The following is a 19176-nucleotide window of genomic DNA, read 5'->3' on the forward strand; positions in this document are numbered from 1 at the left end:
GGTGGGACAGGTGGAGGCCTGGGTAGGACAGGTGGAAGCCTAGGTGGGACAGGTGGAGGCCAAGGTGGGGCAGGTGGAGGCCGAGGTGGGGCAGGTGGAGGCCGAGGTGGGACAGGTGGAGGCAGGAGTGCTGGCAGGAGTACTCACATAGCCGCAGGCCCGGCAGTGGTGGCGACGGCGTGTCAGAGCGTTGAAGGGCTCCTGGCAGCGCATGCACATGGTCACCATCTTGTCCCGGACCCACTGTGGTGCTCGGAGGCCCAGCTCCTCAGACTGCAGCTGTGGGTTAAGGGGAGTTGGGCAGGAATGGGCCCTTGGTGACCCTCTTCTGCCCCTCCTCCGAGGGCCCGAGGCCCCGTGTCCACCTGCTGTGGCAGGGATTCTGTGTGCTGGGCTTCCGTGGGGCTTTCACAGGAAGCTGACTGACCTGATCGAGGCCTTATGATAGGTTAGTTACCATTATTCCCATTGTATAAGTGAGGAAACTGAGACCCAGAGAGGTCAAATGACTCAGCAGTCACCCAGCAAGCCAGAGTTGAGCTCAAATCTGAACTCAAACCACAGCTATCCTCCCCAGCCCCTACCCCACTCACCTTCCATCTTCCCTGAGACTTTACATTTGTCAGATACTTTCAAACCCAAAACCCTGCTGCCCCCTGCAGCTGGAGCTGCAGAGACATAAACCCTTCCCCATGACAGCTGTACAGAGAGGCTCCCGAAGGAAGCGTTGCTAACGGGGAATGCTCAGGCACTGGGTCGGGGGATGCGCTGTGAGGGCTTCCCCTGGTCCCTTCAGTCTCTCCTGGCAGGTGACATTCCCTGTCCCTCCAAGCTGGTACAAGTAGAACAGAGAGGGAACAAGCTCTGTTTGGGTTGATGGCTCCAGCAACGGATGAAAAAGCTTTCATTTACCTCCTGCTCCTGGGTGTCTCCCTCAGGCCCCTGGGCCGCAGCCTTGAAGGTTTCATTCCGCTTCTCAATTTGGTCAATGGCTGCTTGGAAGGCCTGGGGTGCAGGGAGGGGGAGGGTTGGGGCTTGAGGTGTGGGAGGGAGGGGTTGCTCCTCTGTCCATCCATCCACACATGCAACAGACAGGGCTCAAAGCCCACTAGGTGCCAGGAGCTAGATTCTACACACACACAGGCTACCTTATCAGAGGAGAAACTACCAACCCCAGGTTACAGATGTACAAACTGAGGCTCAGAGAGGGTAAGTGACTGGCCCTGGACTGCCCAGCTGGGCAATGAGAAGCAGCAAGATAGGAACCCAGATCCGTCTCCAAACTACCACAGAGCAGCTCCTTAGGAAGAGCAGGGAGCAGCTGGGCACATGCAGGTGTGGGAGCATGCACACACACACACGCATGCACACACAAACATACACACACACAAAGACACACACACACATGCACGTACACACACGCATACACACAAACACAGACACACACACACAAACAGATGCACACACATGCATGTACACAAACACACATATACACAAACACACACGCACACACATGCATGCACACACACACAAACACACACAGACATGCACACACAGATGCACAAACATGCATACACACATGCACACACACACATGCACACACACACCACTCCCTGCCCCTCAGCCCGAATAGGCTAGGGAGAATCCCAGGAGCTTCATCAAGATAACCCATTACTGCGAAAGAAAAAAAAAAAGAGAAAGAAAAAAGACTCCCGGAAGCCCTGGAGCGTTCCCATACCTGCATCCAGGAAATCATTTCCTCCTGGGACCTGCTCGGAAAGTGAACACAGGTGTTGAGGAGATCAGCCCCTCCCAGTTTTCCTGCCTGGCCCTGGGCTGCCACCCCAGCTCCTTTACCGGGCCTGCAGCTCCAGGCTGCGCTGCTTCCCAGACACCAGGAAGGAGTGGGGGAACTCAGCGTCCATCAGCTCCCGCACCTGCCGAGAGGAAGGAGGCAACCGGCTCAGACTCGCCATACCCCGGGTCCCAGGCGCAGCCCTGTAGAGAGGAGGGAGGTGGATTGTGCCCAGGGGACATTCAAATTCAAGAGACAGGGATGCAGAGCTTGTTCGCCACCTCCCTAATCCTGTTGAGCCAAGCAAATGCTCCTACAACTGGGCCTCCCTCCAAGCAAATGGACCTATGGCTCCTGGAATTTTAGCAGCAGCTAAGTTGACCCAGTGTGAGGTGGAGATGACAATTTCTGACAATAGATTCAACAAAAAAAGGGGCAAAAGAAGGATTCCACCCCAGGTTTTCAGCCCCCAAGGGTAAGATGGAAGAACATCTATTTCCATCCTACCCCCAGAGTCCTGTCAGCACACTTCCTCCAGACAGCGTGGAGAGAGATTTGCAAAGAGAACCGAAGACACAGGCCGAGAGTGCAAGAGCCTCTGTGTGTGGGAACTTCGTTGCCATTAAATTCCTCGAACACTTGAACTCCTCTGCTGCCTCCCATGCGGTGGCCAGGTCTTTGCACACTTCCAGGGCAGCTCACCATAACCCAGACAGCACTGAGTACAAGCACATCCTTCCCCAGCTTAGTTCTAGTCTGCAGCCTCACTCCCCAGTCTTTGCCTTAGAAGGGGCTGATGTGATTTGGATTCGATGCCCTTGGCACTGGGGAGGTGGTCATGTGGAACGAGCCAAATACCTCTTTGTGTGCAAGGGATGAGGGGCTGGATCTGGGCAGAACGGGACAAACCTGTGGCTCAAAGGCCAGTTAGGAAGCAGCATCATAGATGGTCCCGGCCTGCCCAGGTGTACTGGAGAGACAAAAGAGGTTTCTAATTGGGTCAGGGAGAGGGGAAAGGGAAAAGAAGGGAGAAATCCCAGGTTTGCAGTCCAGAAATAGGAAGAAATATCATGCTTTTGACAGAAAAAAGGGAACTGGGAGCTCCTGACCTGAGGGTCTAGGCTGCCCCAGGGATGTTCATACAGAGGCTTCCAGCTCCCCAGCAGGTTTCTTTTTTTTTTTTTTTTTTTTTTTTGAGACAGAGTCTCGCTCTGTGGCCCAGGCTGGAGTGCAGTGGCCAGATCTCAGCTCACTACAAGCTCTGTCTCCCAGGTTTACATCATTCTTCTGCCTCAGCCTCCCGAGTAGCTGGGACTACAGGCGCCTGCCACCACGCCCGGCTAGTGTTTTGTATTTTTTAGTAGAGACGGGGTTTCACTGTGTTAGCCAGGATGGTCTCAATCTCCTGACCTCGTGATCCTCCCGTCTCAGCCTCCCAAAGTGCTGGGATTACAGGCTTGAGCCACCGCGCCCGGCCTCCCCAGCAGGTTTCAAGAGGAGTTTCCCAAGCTCTGCTGAGCCGAGCCTCAACCACTCTCCCCAGGGCTGGGTAAATTCAATCCCCTGCTAGTCCATACTGTACCTTTGTAATAATTAGAAAAGGACAGCCTTCCTCAAAACACTTTACTGACATCTGTTGGCAAACTGGCATAATACCTAGATATTGTTGGAACAAGACATTTGACTGCCATCTGCCGGACAATTCTCACTATAAATACACCATCTATGATATTGTATCAAAATCTGCTAATCTGCAGTTGGCTGCAGAAGACAACCTCTTACATGAGGTATCCTTGTGCAGTGTACAACCTGCACAACTGTACGTGGAGCCCCTGGATATGTGTGCCCACACCCCTTCCTTCTTCCCAGGCTGGTCCTGTGTGGGATGGCAAAAATACTAAGACCAAGTCAGACCTGGGGGAGAATCAGCTGCTGAGAACCAGGCCTCCCTGATACCTAGGAAGGAGGAGGCCAGGGAGTCATAGGCCAATAGGAACCATCATGATGGTCAAAGGTGAGATTTGCCTCCAAACCTCAGACTCAGAAAATAGTTCCTGCACAGAAGTAGGGTGAGTGGACAGCCCTGCACTTGCCAAGCCCATGCCATCCAGGAGAGGGTGCTCTGCGGCTGCTGGAGTATCAGACATGCTAGCCAAGACTAGTAGACTCCAGAAACCCAGCACACACAGGGCCAGTGAGCTCTCAACACACACCCAAAGCATCTGATGCTCTCAGGCTCAGCTCTCTCTGTTTTCTCTCTATGACTCTGTTTTGGTTTCTATATTTCTTAGCCTTCCTATCTGTCGATCTCTATTTTCTGTGCCTGGGCCTCTGACAGTCCTTTGGCAGGGCCACCTGTCTCCATTTCTCTGTCTGTAGCTCTCCATAAACCTGCCTTTCTCAGCCTCATTCACCAAGGACTCCAGATGTACAAGCCTGCACACGCCCTGGTCTATGGGACATTCTGGTCCCTTTAGGGTGGAAAGCTAGATGCCAGGGCCACGGCTGCACTGGTAAAAGACTTCAGTCAGCGCAGGTGTAGGGGTGAGCTGTGAACCCATGTTCCCTCATCAGCCTTCATCATTCCCAGGCTGCACGCCACCCCCAGGCCCTGGATTGCTCTAAATGCCAAGCAACCCCAGTCAGGAGCAGGGAAGGGGCTCTTTTGCTGGGGTCTCTGGAGGCCCCAGGGGCTCTAGAGGGTAGAGCATTCTGGTTCAACTCCTGCCTGCAGCTCCCTTCTTGGGCTGAAGCAGGTAGGGGTGATGGTGGATGAGAGAGTGCCAAAATGGGCCAGACCAGACCTCTGCTTCTTCCAGCCCCAGCCCTCAGGACACACCAGGACTCAGGAGCCAGCAGAGAGGGGTGGTTAGGAAGCTTCTCTGACCATGTCCTCCATGATGCCAGAAATTCCATCAGAGGCGTTAACCCTCTGGATTGAAGCCTTAATAGGCGACAGCAGAGCGTGGTGATCAGATGCAGAAGCGCCAGCCTTTGTTACACCTGCATCTTAATCCTGGCTTGGTCACTCAAACTAGCATTTGCGACATGACCTTCAAGCAAGTCACTTAAGTTAGAAAGGTTTTCTAGGGCCTTGGTTTTCTCATGTTTAAAAATGGGATTAACTACAGATACACTCACACACAGGCAGGCTGTACCAGGCTATTCACTGCAGCCTCATTTGCAGCTGCTGACAACTGAAAACAATCTAAGTGTCTCTCAGCAGAAGACTGAAGAAATTCCGGTGCATCCGCACAGTGGGACGCAATGCAGCTGGGCAGAAGGATGAGGAAGCTCTCAAGTACAGGGACACCTCAGTCTCCAGCATTTGCAGTTAGTTAAAACAAGCAAAGTGCAGAAAAATGTGTAAAGTATACCACTGCTTCTGGTATAAATAAGGAAACAATCCTATTATATATTATTTGTTTGCTAGGCAAAGACCACCTCTGGAAGACCTCACGAGAAGCAAGGGTTGCCTTCAGGAAGGGGAACTAGGAGATAGAGTGGGGAGGAGACTTTCATTGTATATATTTTTTATATTATTTGACTTTAGAATGTGTATAATCTGTATTTTTTAAGTAGTAAAATTAAAATATTTTTAAAAGATAAAAAACAGGCTGGGTGTGGTGACTCACACCTGTAATCCCAGCACTTTTGGAGGCTAAGGCAGGTGGATCACTTGAGGTCAGGAGTTTGAGACCAGCCTGAGCAACGTGGTGAAACCCCATCTCTCCTCCCAAAAATACAAAAATTGGCCGGCATGGTGGCTCGCACCTGTAGTCCCAGCTACTTGGGAGGCTGAGGCAGGAGAATTGCTTGAACCCAGGAGGCGGAGGTTGCAGTGAGCCAAGATCGTGCCATTGCACTCCAGCCTGGGCAACAGAGTGAGACTCCGTCTAAAAAAAAAAAATCCAGAAGATTTTAACAGCCCCTGCATCATGGGTCTGTTAGGAGGATCTGGTGGTTCCCCCATGGGGACACCCAGTCAATGGGCTCCATGACGGACTACTGGCCCTGCTCATTTGCCATAATCTCTGGATGAAGTAGATGGGGACACACATAAGCCAGCCGCTGAGCTGGCACTGGAGACCTTTCCTACTCAAAACGTGGTCTGCGCTCCTACAGTATCAGCGTACACTGCCCAGGACACGTCTCATTTCATTTAATTCCCACAATCCTGCAGGTGGAGTCAGTTGTCAATCCATCTTAACTGGGAGCTGGTTAGAAATGCAGGATCTCAGGCCCCCCACCACCTAGACCTCCTGACTCAGAACCTGCATTTTCACAAGATGCCCAGAGCATTCTCACACACATGAAAGTTTTCGAAGCAGTGGTATAAACAGTAGGGAAAGCAGAGAAAGGCCCAGCTGGCTCATGCACTGCCCCAAAGGGAGGGCCAGGCCTGTGGGAAGCTGGGAAGGATGGAGCAGGAGGGCTAGGAGCCCAGATGGGAGAGCTCTAGCCCCACACTCTTCCATCTCCACATTTGCCCAGTCCCTGCAGGGGTTTGGTTCTCTGATTGAGAACCTGGTTGGCCCCTCCTGTTACTCCCTATACTCAGTCCCACCCTTGAGGTGGAGCCCAGTGGTGTTCAGGGGGCCTCTTACCTTCATCCCGGCCACATTGATGCGGGTCCTCACCTGGAACTGGGCACCCACCTGGATCACCCTGGGCACGCAGTAGAGCAGCATGTTGTTGAACTGCAGGAGACACAGGTGTGAGTGGCCCGTGGCAGGGGCAGGGAGGACGGCTAGGTGGGGGCTTCTCCGAGGGTGGGCTGAGCACCACTGGACCCCCCCCTCCCCTTTGACCACACTCTGGCCAGCTCGCAGGACGTCACAGGTGATGATGCGGGTGATGAGGAAGGGGCTGTCAAGCTCCCGATTCCCCTAGGATGGTTACTGAAGGGTCACCCTACAAGGGACCATAGCAGACCTTCAGAAAGCTACAAGGCCTTTCTCAACAGGGGCTCAGGATGGTAGGGGTTTACAAGAGGTTTTAGCTCCATCCCCCAGACCTCCAGGCAGGACCGCCTTTCCAGATCTCAGGAGATCCCCCAGCTTCTTCCATGCAAACCCAGGGCAGTTCTTCCTAGTAGCTAACCTTACTCCCTCCTGCTGTGTACTCTCTAGAGCACAGATTAATACCACAGGCTTTGGAGCCAGACCAGGTTCAAACTCTGACTCTGTTGCTTCCTAGGACATATCTGGGAAACCTGTAGGTTGGAAATCTCTGAGGCTTGGAGGCAGCAGGTGACCTGTCCAAAGTCATCTGGGTGCCAAAGCAAAAAAGGACAGAGAAGCAGTCTCTTCCCTGTCCCCCTGCAGTGCCAGGTAGAGGCCAGGTAGCATGACTCAGGCCAGAGTGGCTCCACTTCTCCCCCTGGTGTGGAGAAGAGCTCCCAGCACCCTCCTACCAAGAAAAGGTAGCGCTCCATGGGGTCGTTGCGGCGGAAGGAGATCTTGAAGACCGGGCCCTCACGGAGCAGGGTGTTAGAAGGGTCTACGATGTCGTCCTCGAGGCCCAGGCGCTGGTACACCTCCCACAGGTCCTGCAGCCGCTCCTGGGGGGTTGGGGTGCATCCTCAGTCAAGTCTGGGCAGGGCTCACCTGCTTCTGGAAGGCTTGCCTTGTGGGGACGGGGATTGGGGTGTGAGAGCAAGGGCAGCAGTGGGATAGGTGTCATGGGTGGGACCAGGCTGAGACTTGCAGGGAGGGGGACAGGGCTCCAGGGGAGGGCGGGCTGCTCACCATCTCAGTGATGGCTGCATTGGAGTGCTGGGCAGCTGAGAAGATCATGTCCAGGGCTTCTGAAAGGGGCAGGGCCAGAGTTTATTCCCTGAAAATCTGGGGCTGGTGGCTGGGGCAGGAGGTCCTTTAAGTTCCACAAAGGGCCCTCAGGACCTGCCATGACAGCCCCCAGGGGCAGCCCTGCCTGTGCAGCCCAGCCATGGGGTGTCTGAATGGTGGCAGCCTCCCAGGGCTGAGAGACTGGAAGCCACTGAACGTTAGTCATTAGGTGTTTGGCTTTGGTGACTCTCACTGCTCCCCAAAACAAGCCAGACCTAGAGGGTATAATGGAAGGAATATGGGCTTTGGCATCATATAGGCATGGGTTCAAATTCCAGTTCTGCTACTTTCTGGCTGTGTGACCTTAAGCAAGTCACTAAACCTCTCTGGGTCTTAGTATCCTCATCTGTGAAAAAGGGCTAATGCTATGGATAATGTGTATGAAGTGCCAGCACTTGATGTTGATGACTGATGGTTGTCATAACTATTTTAGCAGGAGCTCAATAAGTATATGGGAATGACTTAGGCCTCCCCAGCCCTCTGGGACCCCTGGGGGTGTCCTCACTCTGAGCATCTGCCTGGTCTGGGGCCTGGGCTGGCAGCTTCTGGACGTACTCCTTGAGCAGCAGCTCGTAGCGTGGAATTCTCTGCACTGGCTCCAGCATGTGGTGCTGCAGGGTCAGGCTGCCCGAAGCCTCGCTGCTCTTGGGGAGCGATGCGGGGAACAACAGGGAGAGGGTGAGAGAAGGGAGGTGGGTCAGGCTGCCCCTGAGGGCCAGACAAGTGGGCAGGGGCCTGTGGAAGCAGCTGAGCCTGGGAGATGCCCTAAATCACTCAAGGCAACCTGAGCCACTGCACGCTGGGAGTGGCAATGCTGACTCCAGCCCTCCTGCAGCCTCACCTGGATGCGAGTGAGAACCTCCTGGAAGAGTGGAGACTTCTCGGTCCAGGTGGCCAACAGCTCAGCCGCTCGCTCAAAGTTCTTGACATACTCACTGTACATCTTCAGGAAGGGGGCCAGCTTCTGTATCACGTCGCCGATGCGGGGGTTGGCTGTCCTGCAGGAGGGGCACAGGGATTGCCCTCAGCCTAGAGACCTCCTCTCGACTCTAGGTAGGGCCAGGCAAGGCCAGGTTCCCTGAATCCCCCAAAGCAAGCTTTTCATGGCAATTCTGGGTGTGGGCGGGGCACAGGGGTGTCATCCTCACAAGCATGTGCCCCTCTACTCCTTAGACTATAAGCCTCCTGAGGCCAAAGGCTGTTCTGGTCCCAGGTTGGCCTCATCCACAAGGCCCAGCACAGTGTTGGGCCCACAGCAAGTGTTCAGTAATTGCTCAATGCTTCATTATGGAACAATAACAAGGGTCACCTGCCAAGCACTACCCAGAACATGCTGCATGTCTCATTCCATGTAATTCTCAACCCTGCAGGTGGGGACAGCCACTAGCCCATCTTAGAGGTGAGGAAGTGGAGGCTCAGAGGCGCAAGAACTTCTCCAGGATTGGCCGGCCACAGTGGCTTACACCTGTACTCCCAGCACTCTGGGAGGCCTGAGGCCGGCAGATAGCTTGAGCCCAGGAGTTCAAGACCAGCCTGGGCAGCGTGGTGAAATCTCATTCCTTGCCCCCGATGCTAAAAAATATATATATATATAAAATATATATTTAAAATAATATATATATAAAATATATAAAATACATAAATGTCATAAACATAAAATGTTTTTATAAAACATTTATTTTATAAAAATAAATATAAAAATATAAAAATATACTGAAATATATACAATATAAATATATAAATATATATCAAGATATCAAAATACATAAATATATAATACATTAAAAATAATAAATATATAAAAATTATTATATATAAAATATATACATATAAAATACATAATATATAAATACATTAAATATAAAAAATATATAAATATGTATATATTTGTATATAAATATATAAATATGTATATATTTACATATACATGTGTAAATATAAATATATAAATATGTATATTTGTATGTTTATATAAGTATATATAAATATGCATATATAAATATATATAAAAAGATATATAATATATAATATATTAAATATATTATATTATATATTTATACATATAAATATATAAATATATCTTATATATAACATAGAATATACTATATGTTATATATACTATAAATATATAATATACTATATATTTATACATATTATGGATGTATATATTAAATATATATTACATATTAAATATATTTATACCTTTAAATATATAAATATATATAGTATATAACATATTATATAATATATTTTTATATTAAATATATTGTATGTAATATATTAAATAATGTATATATTTATATACTTATATATAGATATACATATTTATATATTTATATATGTAATGTATATAATGTATATTATATATAATATAGATTTTATATATTATACACGTATTATGTATAATATATACATATATACATATATGTGTGTATATATACATATAATACATGTATTATATATATATTATATATATACACACACACACAGAACTTTTCCAGGATCATCCCATGGCAGGACTTGCTAGAGCAGAGCAGCAAGGAGCCATGGCCTGGGAGTGAGGCTTCCTGAGCCTAATTCCCGAGATGCACAAATCATGCTAGCTATGTTCCCGGGCAAGTCACTTAACCTCTTTGTACCCTAATTTTCTCATTGAAAAAAATTGGAATCATGGCAGGAGATCTTATAGGGTTTTTCTTTTCTCTTTTCATTTCTCTTTCTTTTTTTTTTTTTTTTTTAAGACAGGGTCTCATTCTGTCTCACAGGCTGGAGTGCAGTGACGCGATTTTGGCTCACTGCAACCTCCGTCTCCCGGGTTCAAGTGATTCTCCTGCCTCAGCCTCCCCAGCAGCTAGGATTACAGGCACATGCCAAAGTGCCCGGCTAATTTTTTGTATTTTTGGTAGAGACAAGGTTTCACAATGTTGACCAGACTGGTCTCGAACTCCTGACCTCAAGTGATCCACCCACCTCGGCCACCCAAAGTGCTGGGATTATAAGCGTGAGCCACCACGCCTGGCCTTTTCTTTTCTTTTCTTTTCTTTTTTTTTTAAGTCAGGGTCTCTCTTTGTCACCCAGACTGGAGTGCAGTGGGACGATCATGGCTCACTGCAGCCTCGACACTCCGGGCTCTAGCAATCCTCCAACCTCAGCCTCCTGAGCAGCTGGGACTACAGGTGTCTGCTACCACGCCTGGTTAAGTTTTGTATTTTTGGTAGAGATGGGGTTTTACCATGTTGCCCAGACTGGTCTCAAACTCTTGAGCCCAAGTGATCCACCCTCCTTGGCCTCCCAAAGTGTTGGGATTACAGGCGTGAGCCACTAAACCCGGCTATTCTTTTCTTAAAAAAAAAAGAGAGTTTATTATAAATGTTTTAAGCAATCTTTAGTAGCCATCTCTGAAAACGAGAGGGTTTCTTGCACAACCATGATGCCATCATCACACAGCAGGCTGATATGAAGATTGAGTGAGTTAATAGGTGGAAAGCCCAAGGCCAGGCCTGTAGGAAGCCCTCAGTTAGCACTGGCTATTTTCACTGTTCCCAAAGTCACTTGGTCACTTGACTTGGCCAGGTCCTGATCCACCCCTTTCCCCAGGAAGCAGTCTGCACACATACAGCTTCTCAGGGCGCATTCACCCAAGCCCCTCACTGTGCAGACAGACCAAGCCCCGGGGAGGAGACTGTCACGGCCACACAACAAGGGCCTGGCCCTAGGAGGCTGAACCCAGTGCCCTAGGGGCTCTCCCCACCTCCACCTGGCCAGGGCTGTGATCTGAGACCTCAGGGGCTCCCAGAGGACCTCACCAGTCATCCAGGCGCCGCTGCAGCTCTGGGAGGAAGAACTGAGAATGGAACTGATAGATGGAGGAGATGTTGGAGAAGATGACCCTGACCACGTCCTCGGGGAAGGCCTTGCTCCTGTGGGCCGCCCTCAGCAGCTCCTGGAAAAACACCTGTAGCCGCCACCACTGGTCACTCACTGCAGTGACAGGGAGCCACCCACACACCAGCCTGGGGGAACTAGGGTCCCATCCAGCCTACTGCATGCTTCCACCTTCCTGATCTCCTGGCATCCTCACAGCAACCCCAGGAAGAGAAGGCAGGGGAGGTTGTGTTCTGGCCATTTTACAGATGGGCAAGGGAAAGCCTAGAGATGCAGGGACTTGGCCAAAGACTGGAAGCTGATGAATGCCATAAACAGGCCCAACTTGGGTCTATGGAGGTCTTGGAATTCATCAGAATAGAGCTCCCTGCGACGATGAATAACCCTCTAGCCTTAGGGGTCCTTAAAAACTATGAAAGGTAAGGTCATTGTGAGGTTGTGGGCATTGAGATGACAGCTGAGGATACTGTGCAGGCCTGCAAGGGCCAGCTGGTGTGTTCTCTGCCATACAGGGGCCAGCCTGGGCACCACGGGCAGAATAGGGAATGCTGTTAACAAGACCTCCTGGTTCTACCCCAACCCCAGTCGTTGAGGTTAAAGGGCTAAGACTTCCTGGAAGCCTTAGCTAGGGGTTCTGACTCAGCTCTGGTGAGCGGAGTGGGAAGGCTGAGAAGGGGTCGGGTGAGGAGACCCAGGGCTGGGGCTCTGGAGGGGGCTGTACTGGCCACTGGCCTGGTCTAGCAGGTGGAGGCGTGCCACATAGGCCTGCTCTGTCTCCAGCAGCTCCTGGACGATCTTCTCTGGCTCCTGCAGATGATTGGAGGGGAGGAAAGAAGAAAAAGGGGAAAGACAGCTTTGGTCTCCTCTGATGGGGACCTCAGTTCAGTTTCCAAAGTTGCTGCAGTGAAGCACACCTCCCGGGATTCATGCGCTCCCACAGTGCATCTGGGCCGGCCCTGGGATGGCTTTCACAGAGAATGCAGCTGAGTAAGGCTGTGCCAGTCCTCAGCCTTAGCCTTAAGAGGCCTGGAAGCTTCCACCTGTGCTGTCTTAGGAGCTGTGAACACTACATCAAGGGGTCTGGCACCTCTGATAGGGAGACCTCATGGACAGGCCAGGTGGAGAGGAGAGGCCTGGAGAACACACGGAGAAAGAGCCCAGCCCTGCCAGCATCCCAGCTGAGCCCAGTCTTCCAGCTGTCCCTGCCCAGATGCCAGACTTGCAAGCCGAGCTGTCTTGGGCATTCCAGCCTCAGCCACCCTCTGACTGCAGCTACTTGAGAGACCCTGTTAGGAACTAAACTGTGTCCCCCAACCAAATTCCTGTGTTGAAGCCCTAACCCCCAATGTAAGTGTATTTGGAGATGAGGCCTTGAATGAGGTAATTGAGGTTAAATGGGATGATAAGAGTAGGGAACTAAACTGGTAGGATTAATGTCAGAAGAGGAAGGCACACCAGGGATGACAAAGAAATGGCCATGTAAGGACACACTGAAAAAATGGCTGTCTTCAAGCCAAGAACAGAGACCTCCCCAGAAATCAAACCTGCTGGCGCCTTGAACTTGGCCTTCCAGCCTCTAGAACTGTGAGAAAATAAATGTCTGGTGTTGAAGTCTAGGGTATTTTATTACGGCAGCCCAAGTAGAATCATACAGACCCCCAAGTGAGGCCAGCAGAAAAACCTCCTGGCAGCATCCCAGGCAACTCACAAAATGTGAGAAATAATAAATAGTTACACTCAGCCCCTACGTTTTTTCTGTTTTTTGTTTTGTTTTGTTTTTTGTTTTTGAGACAGAGTCTTGCTCTGTCACCCAGGCTGGAGTGCAGTGGCATGATCTCAGCTCACTGCAATCTCCACCTCCTGGATTCAAGTGATTCTCCTGTCTCAGCCTCCTGAGTAGCTGGGATTACAGGCGCCCGCCACCACGCCTGACGAATTTTTGTATTTTTAGTTGAGACAGGGTTTCCCTGTGTTGGCCAGGCTGGTCTTGAACTACTGACCTCAGGTGATCCACCCACCTCGGCCTTCCAAAGTGCTGGCACTACAGGCATGAGCTACTGTGCCCAGCCAGCTGCTACATTTTTGAGAGGTTTGTTCAGCAGCGATTGAAAACCAGGACACATCACTATAACCACCATCCCCATTTTACAAATGAAGAAACTGGCACAAAGAGACTCAAGTGACTTGCCCAAGGACACACAGTTAGTAAGCAGAAGTGCTGGGATGTGACTCCAGGGAATTTAGGTGCACTGTATTTGCATATCAACCCTTGAACTCTACAGATGAGAAAACTGCAAGCCACAGAAGAAATCAGACCGGGCTTTAGTCTAAGGGCAGGACAATTCACACTCAGACCTCTATTTCTAGGTTGAGATTGTTGTCTCGTCCAGTGGGTAAACTGAGGTCCCACCTGAGAAGAGTATCAGGTTCACAAGCTGGAGACTGTTCCAAGCTGTGTGGCCTTGAATAAGTTCCTTAAAACTGTCTGTGTTTCAACTTCCTTGTCCAAAAACCTCCTACACGAGGGACTCGCGAAGTGATCCAGCACGGTGCGTAGCAGGCAGTCAGTGAATCAAAGACCATTAAGCATGGGGAAATCTAGCTCCCAGCTGACCTCTGGTCACACAAGATCCCCACCTGGGGAACAACTGGCTCTGGCTAGGGAAGAATGTGGAGGAGAGGTCAGGGAGAGCTCCCCACCACAGCACCCCACACCTCTACCCCAGCCCTCAGGCACCTGCATCCCCGATCCTGAGAGGGTCACAGGCTGGCAAGATTTCCTCCAGGCTCCGCTGGACAGCTTGTTCTTCAGGGAGTTCAGGTACCTCCTGCTGACTGTCCTGGGCTCAGACCCCATGGCCTCCCCAGCATTCAGCTTCTCCCATGGACCTAAGGACTTGGGAGGCCTGCACTCAGGGTGGTGATGCACGTCCTCTAGCCTGTGGCCTCTGGGTGCTGCTTCTGGAGTCCTGAGAAGAAGAGACAGACCTGAGGGTTTCCTCCCTGGAGATCAGGGAAAACAGCAGCAAGTCCCTGGTGTGGATGTGGTTGCCTGGTGCAAATCTCCAGTGCAGGGGACCCTGGGTGCCTGGCTTTCTTTGGGAACATGCTAAGTAAGACTTTCACTTCTCTCCCAACACATTCTTGGGGGTAACTCAGTGATCAAAATGAGTCAGGGTGGACTGTATTTTATTTTCTGGGGAACTACATACTTCCTTGTTTAAAATGAAACCACAGTGTCCAGGAATCCTTTCTGTATATAGGGGTTTTTAAGCGGTACCCCCTGGATCATCCTCACCTTTGGACCTCACCTCTGTTTTCAGTTTCCACATCAGTAACCTATACATCAAGGGAAGGTGGGAGCCACAGAACAATCTGAAGTGAGAGCAGGCCTGCAAAAGCCGGGGCTTTTCAATGGGATCAACACTCTCCACATGTACAGAAACAGGAAGACCCAGCCCAGCAGCAGATTCTCTCTTCTCCCAGGGATGGGCCTTCATAGGGCACCTTTATTGCCCTGTGTACTGGGTTCTGCAAGCCAGTCAAATTCTTTAGGTAACAGAGCCCACCCTTGCTGAATATACCCAGCATTGCCCTCAGTGTGGAAAGGCTCATGATGACAGCACAGGGCAAGCATCCTTATGAGAAAGACAGGCCAGGAAATGGAAGGCCAAACAAATGCGAAATCTCCAAAACTCCACGAGAAAGGTTTTCATTACCCATATTTTGCAGTCAAGGAAACCGAGGTCTCGACAGGATAAGTAACATGCGGCTCGGAAGTGGCAGAGGTGGGATTCAAATCAGGCAACTGCTTCCTGAGCCTCCACCCTAACCTGCCCCTCCCCATTTGAGTAAAGAAGAAACAGGTCCGCAGAGTCAAAGTGACTTGCCCCAAGTGACACATTTGGGTTTGTGGCAGTGAGAGCATTGGGACCTAGTGCTGTGTGGCTACTCCAAGGCTATCCCACCCCTCCCTGGCACCCTAGTCCCTGGTTCCTCAGCCTATGGGTCTGCAGCTCATGGGCGTTGCTGGTTCTCAGGCTTTCTGTTCTACATGTGGTTTCAGGTCCTGCATTTCTGTTCTAGTGCCCCTGGCCAGTTTCTGTTTCTTCTTAGACCCCTCAGTTTCAGATCAGCTGAGGTGCTGGAGACCTCATAAGGATGCCCAGGCCAAGGCAGTTGTCATGGGTCCCCTCACTCAGTAAGGAGTGGCTCTTACCCTCTGGGACCTAGCTCCCGTCTAAGGGCTGCCTGCTCCTGCAGGGGCTCCACCCAAGTGTGCCTAGTCCACATCAAGCATGTTGAGTGAGGTGGTGCCATCCACCCACACCCAAGGGGGTGGTGGGCCAGGAAGGCGGCTCCCAAGAGCTGTCCTTGGTGCTGAACAGGACGAGCTTGGCAAAGACCCCGGGAAAGGCAGGGGAGAATCACCCACCTCAGGAAGTTGAAGACTTCTAGGTCTACATCTATGCCATCTCCACCCTGAAGCCTACAGGAAATGTTGTCTGCCATGAGTGCCCTCAATACAGCATCCGGGTCATTCCTAGGACATCTATTTTCTTGCATCTATTGACCTTGCATCATGGTTATTGGATGAGTTCAGCATCCAAATACAGAAACGCCTCTTCATCCTCTACAGTTCCTGTAGGATGCTGTCCTGTGCCGCCCATGTCCCTCCTTCAGGAGTGAGGCCTCCCCACACCATCCCTACCAGCTGCTGGTAGTACTGGGGGCTGACGGGTAATTTATTGGCTGAGTCCCTCTCTGGGAATCACTCTCTGGAAGAGAGAGCTGCCTCACCCAGAGTGTCCTGTCCAGTTCACATGGAGATACAAATACACAGCCCTCTGCCTCAGTTGGAACAACCAAGAGGCATCCCAGCTCCAGAGCTCCCTGGGACAGGCTGAGGCCTCTGTGGCAGGTGCACTGCAGTTCAGAATCTCCCCCTGCTCAGCCCTGCTTCCCTCATACCCACAGCTGTTGTTCCCAAAGCTCTCCCTGATAAACCACCTGTGGCAAACCTCCGTCTGAGTCTATATCCAGAAAACCCTACCTGGGATAGCCCCTAACACAGTCCTGAGCTTAAGAAATGCCTGCAGAATGGATTGATGCCACATATAACACACAACACACACACACATGCACACACACACAAACACACAAGCTCCCAGGGCTACTAATGACTCCACGCATTTGGCCCAGCCTTTTCCCTCCAGATAGACAGCCCAGCATTGCCCCGGATACTTAACTTAAAGCACTTGGCATCCTCACCTCTCTGTGTCTCCAATTCCTCATCTACAAGATGGGAACAGACATACAATCTACCCCTGTTAGGCTCAATGATTAAATTAAATAAGTAGGGACATGAGCCTAGAGTAGGGAGTGCCCTATCAGTTGGCTGCCCATACATTCTGGTTTGCCTCATATGGTCCCAGCTTTACCTGTAATGCCTCCCCTGCAACCACCACATTTTATTGGCATTTACTTTCAGTTTCAATTGTGTGCTGAGTGACAAATTATATGGTTATCCTAATCACAGGGAGTGAATGCTTAGTGAATAGCTACTTTTTCTGTGAGGTGCTGGCAGGCACTGGGTGAGGTCCTGTGCCCACACACGGGCTTTGATCTGCCCGTGCTTGCTCGTAACCACGCCTGTCTGGACTCTCCCAACACATACTGGCACTCTCACACCTGCCTGGCTCCTGGTGTCCCACCGACACTCTCCCATGCTCCAAGAAATCCGTGACGGAGGAATGTGGGGCTGCCCCAGCAGGAGGAGGGTCCAGGACAGGGCCCAGGGAGAGAGCTGCCAGGAAGGTTGGAGGGTGGCTGCCAGCCCACCATGGTGACCCTCCCACCCCAGCCGCCCATACCTGCTCTTCTCCAACACAGTGACCAGGTTGGACACAGACTCCAGCTTCTCCTCACTTGCCTCCTTCATCCTGCCAGTTTCCGGGGTAGATCTCAGCTACCCTTGAAGCAGAGAGAGAGGCCTCCAGCTAGCACATGCAGCCACCTTGGCCTGGGACAGACAGGCTAAATCACCTGTGAATCTGTTCTCATCTTTCTTGAGGCTCAGCAGGTCTGCTCTTGGCTTCAGAGTGAAGAAAGAGGAAGTGGTTCCAGAGCCACAGCCCTGCAGGGGAAAGGCCAGAGCTCCCGCAATGGGAGGAGCCTACTCGGGCCCCACCTCTCCCTCATGGGGGCTGACCTTTCACGCCTGTAGACCCCAGTTCCAGAAGCCACCTAAGAGGTGGCAACAGGGCCCTGAGATAGTTTCTGGAGCCCAGTCTGGGCTGGTGCAGTGGTTCGCACCTGTAATTCCAGTGCTTTGGAAGGCCGAAGCAGGAGAATTGCTTGAGCCCAGGAGTTCAAGACCAACCTGGGCAATATAGTGAGACACCGTCTCTAAAAAAAAAAAAAAGTCCACCTGGAGCCAGATCCTTGGCTGGTTTCTTGGCCTAGTGGTTCCAGCCAACCACACTTTCTCCTTCGGGGGTCCAGTGGCTTTTACTTGATCTCTTTCTCAGCACCTTTTCTGCATCTGCCCCTGCTCACAGCTGTAAGGAAACAGCGTCTTTTTTATTCTTTAGAGAAGGAGTGCAGTGGTGGGATCTCGGCCCACTGCAGCTTCTGCCTCCCGGGTTCAAGCTATTCTCCTGCCTCAACCTCCCAAGTAGCTGGGATCACAGGCGCCCACCACCATGTCTGGCTAATTTTTTGTATTTTTAGTAGAGACAGGGTTTCACCATGTTGGTCAGGCTGGCCTTGAACTCCTGACCTCAGGTGATCCTTCTGCCTCGGCCTCCCAAAGTGCTGGGATTACAGACGTGAGCCACCGTGCCTGGCCAGGAAACAGCTTCTTTTATTTAAAATAATCACAAACCTGGTAAGGGTGGCAGGGAGTATTGTGATGTTCCCACCTCTCCACTGGGGTTCTCTCATTTTAGTTGTTGCTGTCATCACCTCGTTACCCCAAGGGAGGGCAGTTTCCTCCCTGAAACTCGGAGGATAATAATAGCTAACATGCACTCTTTTTTGTGCTTTATGAGTATTTTCTTGTTTAATCCTATAACGACTTCAAGAGGTAGGTACTATTCCTATCCCTATAGCAGGATGAGCCGCAGACAAAACTCTTCAGACACCGGATTAAAGAAGGAAGTGGTTTATTTAGCTGGGAGCGTCGGCAGATTCCCATCTTAAGAGCTGAGTTCCCTGAAAAAGAAATTCTTGGCCTTTTTAAAGGCTTACAACTTTAAGGGGTCCACGTGAAAGGGCCGTGATAAATCAAGCAAGCGTGGGAAACGTGACTGGGGGCTACATGCATCAGCTAACAGAACAAAAAGTTTTACAATGCTTTTTTCATACAGTGTCTGGAATTTGCAGATAACACAAGTAGTTTAGGTCAGGGGTTGATGTTATTATTATTACTTTTTTTTAAACTCCTAGGGCCGAGTGGTGGTGCCAAAGTTGTCTAGCTATTTATCTTACTTTTGTTTTTTTCCAACTTTTTGCTTTCTCTCTCCTCCTGTCTTGTGAACTAGGCAAGGTGGGGGAAGGAGGGCAGCAGGAGTAGTAGTGGTCTCCTTTCTTATCCCCACATTACATGGGAAGAAACAGAATTAGAGAGGTTAAGTAACTTGCCCA

General features: G+C 50.7%; 1 protein-coding gene across 2 annotated transcripts in view; it reads right to left on the bottom strand.

Moving 5' to 3' along the window:
• Positions 1-17641, bottom strand: part of FGD2 (FYVE, RhoGEF and PH domain containing 2) — a 24043-nt gene extending 6402 nt beyond the window's left edge. Inside the window, exons 1-13 of one of the 2 annotated variants that reach the window (XM_023212691.1) lie at positions 17403-17641; positions 14267-14498; positions 12262-12336; positions 11451-11599; positions 8486-8642; positions 8150-8288; positions 7546-7604; positions 7212-7358; positions 6403-6495; positions 1858-1937; positions 1739-1769; positions 913-1005; positions 148-279 (exon numbers count right to left, since the gene is read on the bottom strand). In XM_023212691.1, coding sequence (XP_023068459.1) covers positions 148-279; positions 913-1005; positions 1739-1769; positions 1858-1937; positions 6403-6495; positions 7212-7358; positions 7546-7604; positions 8150-8288; positions 8486-8642; positions 11451-11599; positions 12262-12336; positions 14267-14498; positions 17403-17470 — 1455 coding nt within the window. In that variant the 5' untranslated portion in view covers positions 17471-17641. The remainder of the gene's footprint in view (positions 1-147; positions 280-912; positions 1006-1738; positions 1770-1857; positions 1938-6402; positions 6496-7211; positions 7359-7545; positions 7605-8149; positions 8289-8485; positions 8643-11450; positions 11600-12261; positions 12337-14266; positions 14499-17402) is intronic. The other variant, XM_023212692.1, reaches the window with a different exon arrangement.
• Between the last annotated feature and the right edge of the window lie 1535 nt (positions 17642-19176).

Source organism: Piliocolobus tephrosceles, chromosome 5 (genome assembly GCF_002776525.5).
Source record: "Piliocolobus tephrosceles isolate RC106 chromosome 5, ASM277652v3, whole genome shotgun sequence".
Classification (NCBI taxonomy): domain Eukaryota; kingdom Metazoa; phylum Chordata; class Mammalia; order Primates; family Cercopithecidae; genus Piliocolobus; species Piliocolobus tephrosceles.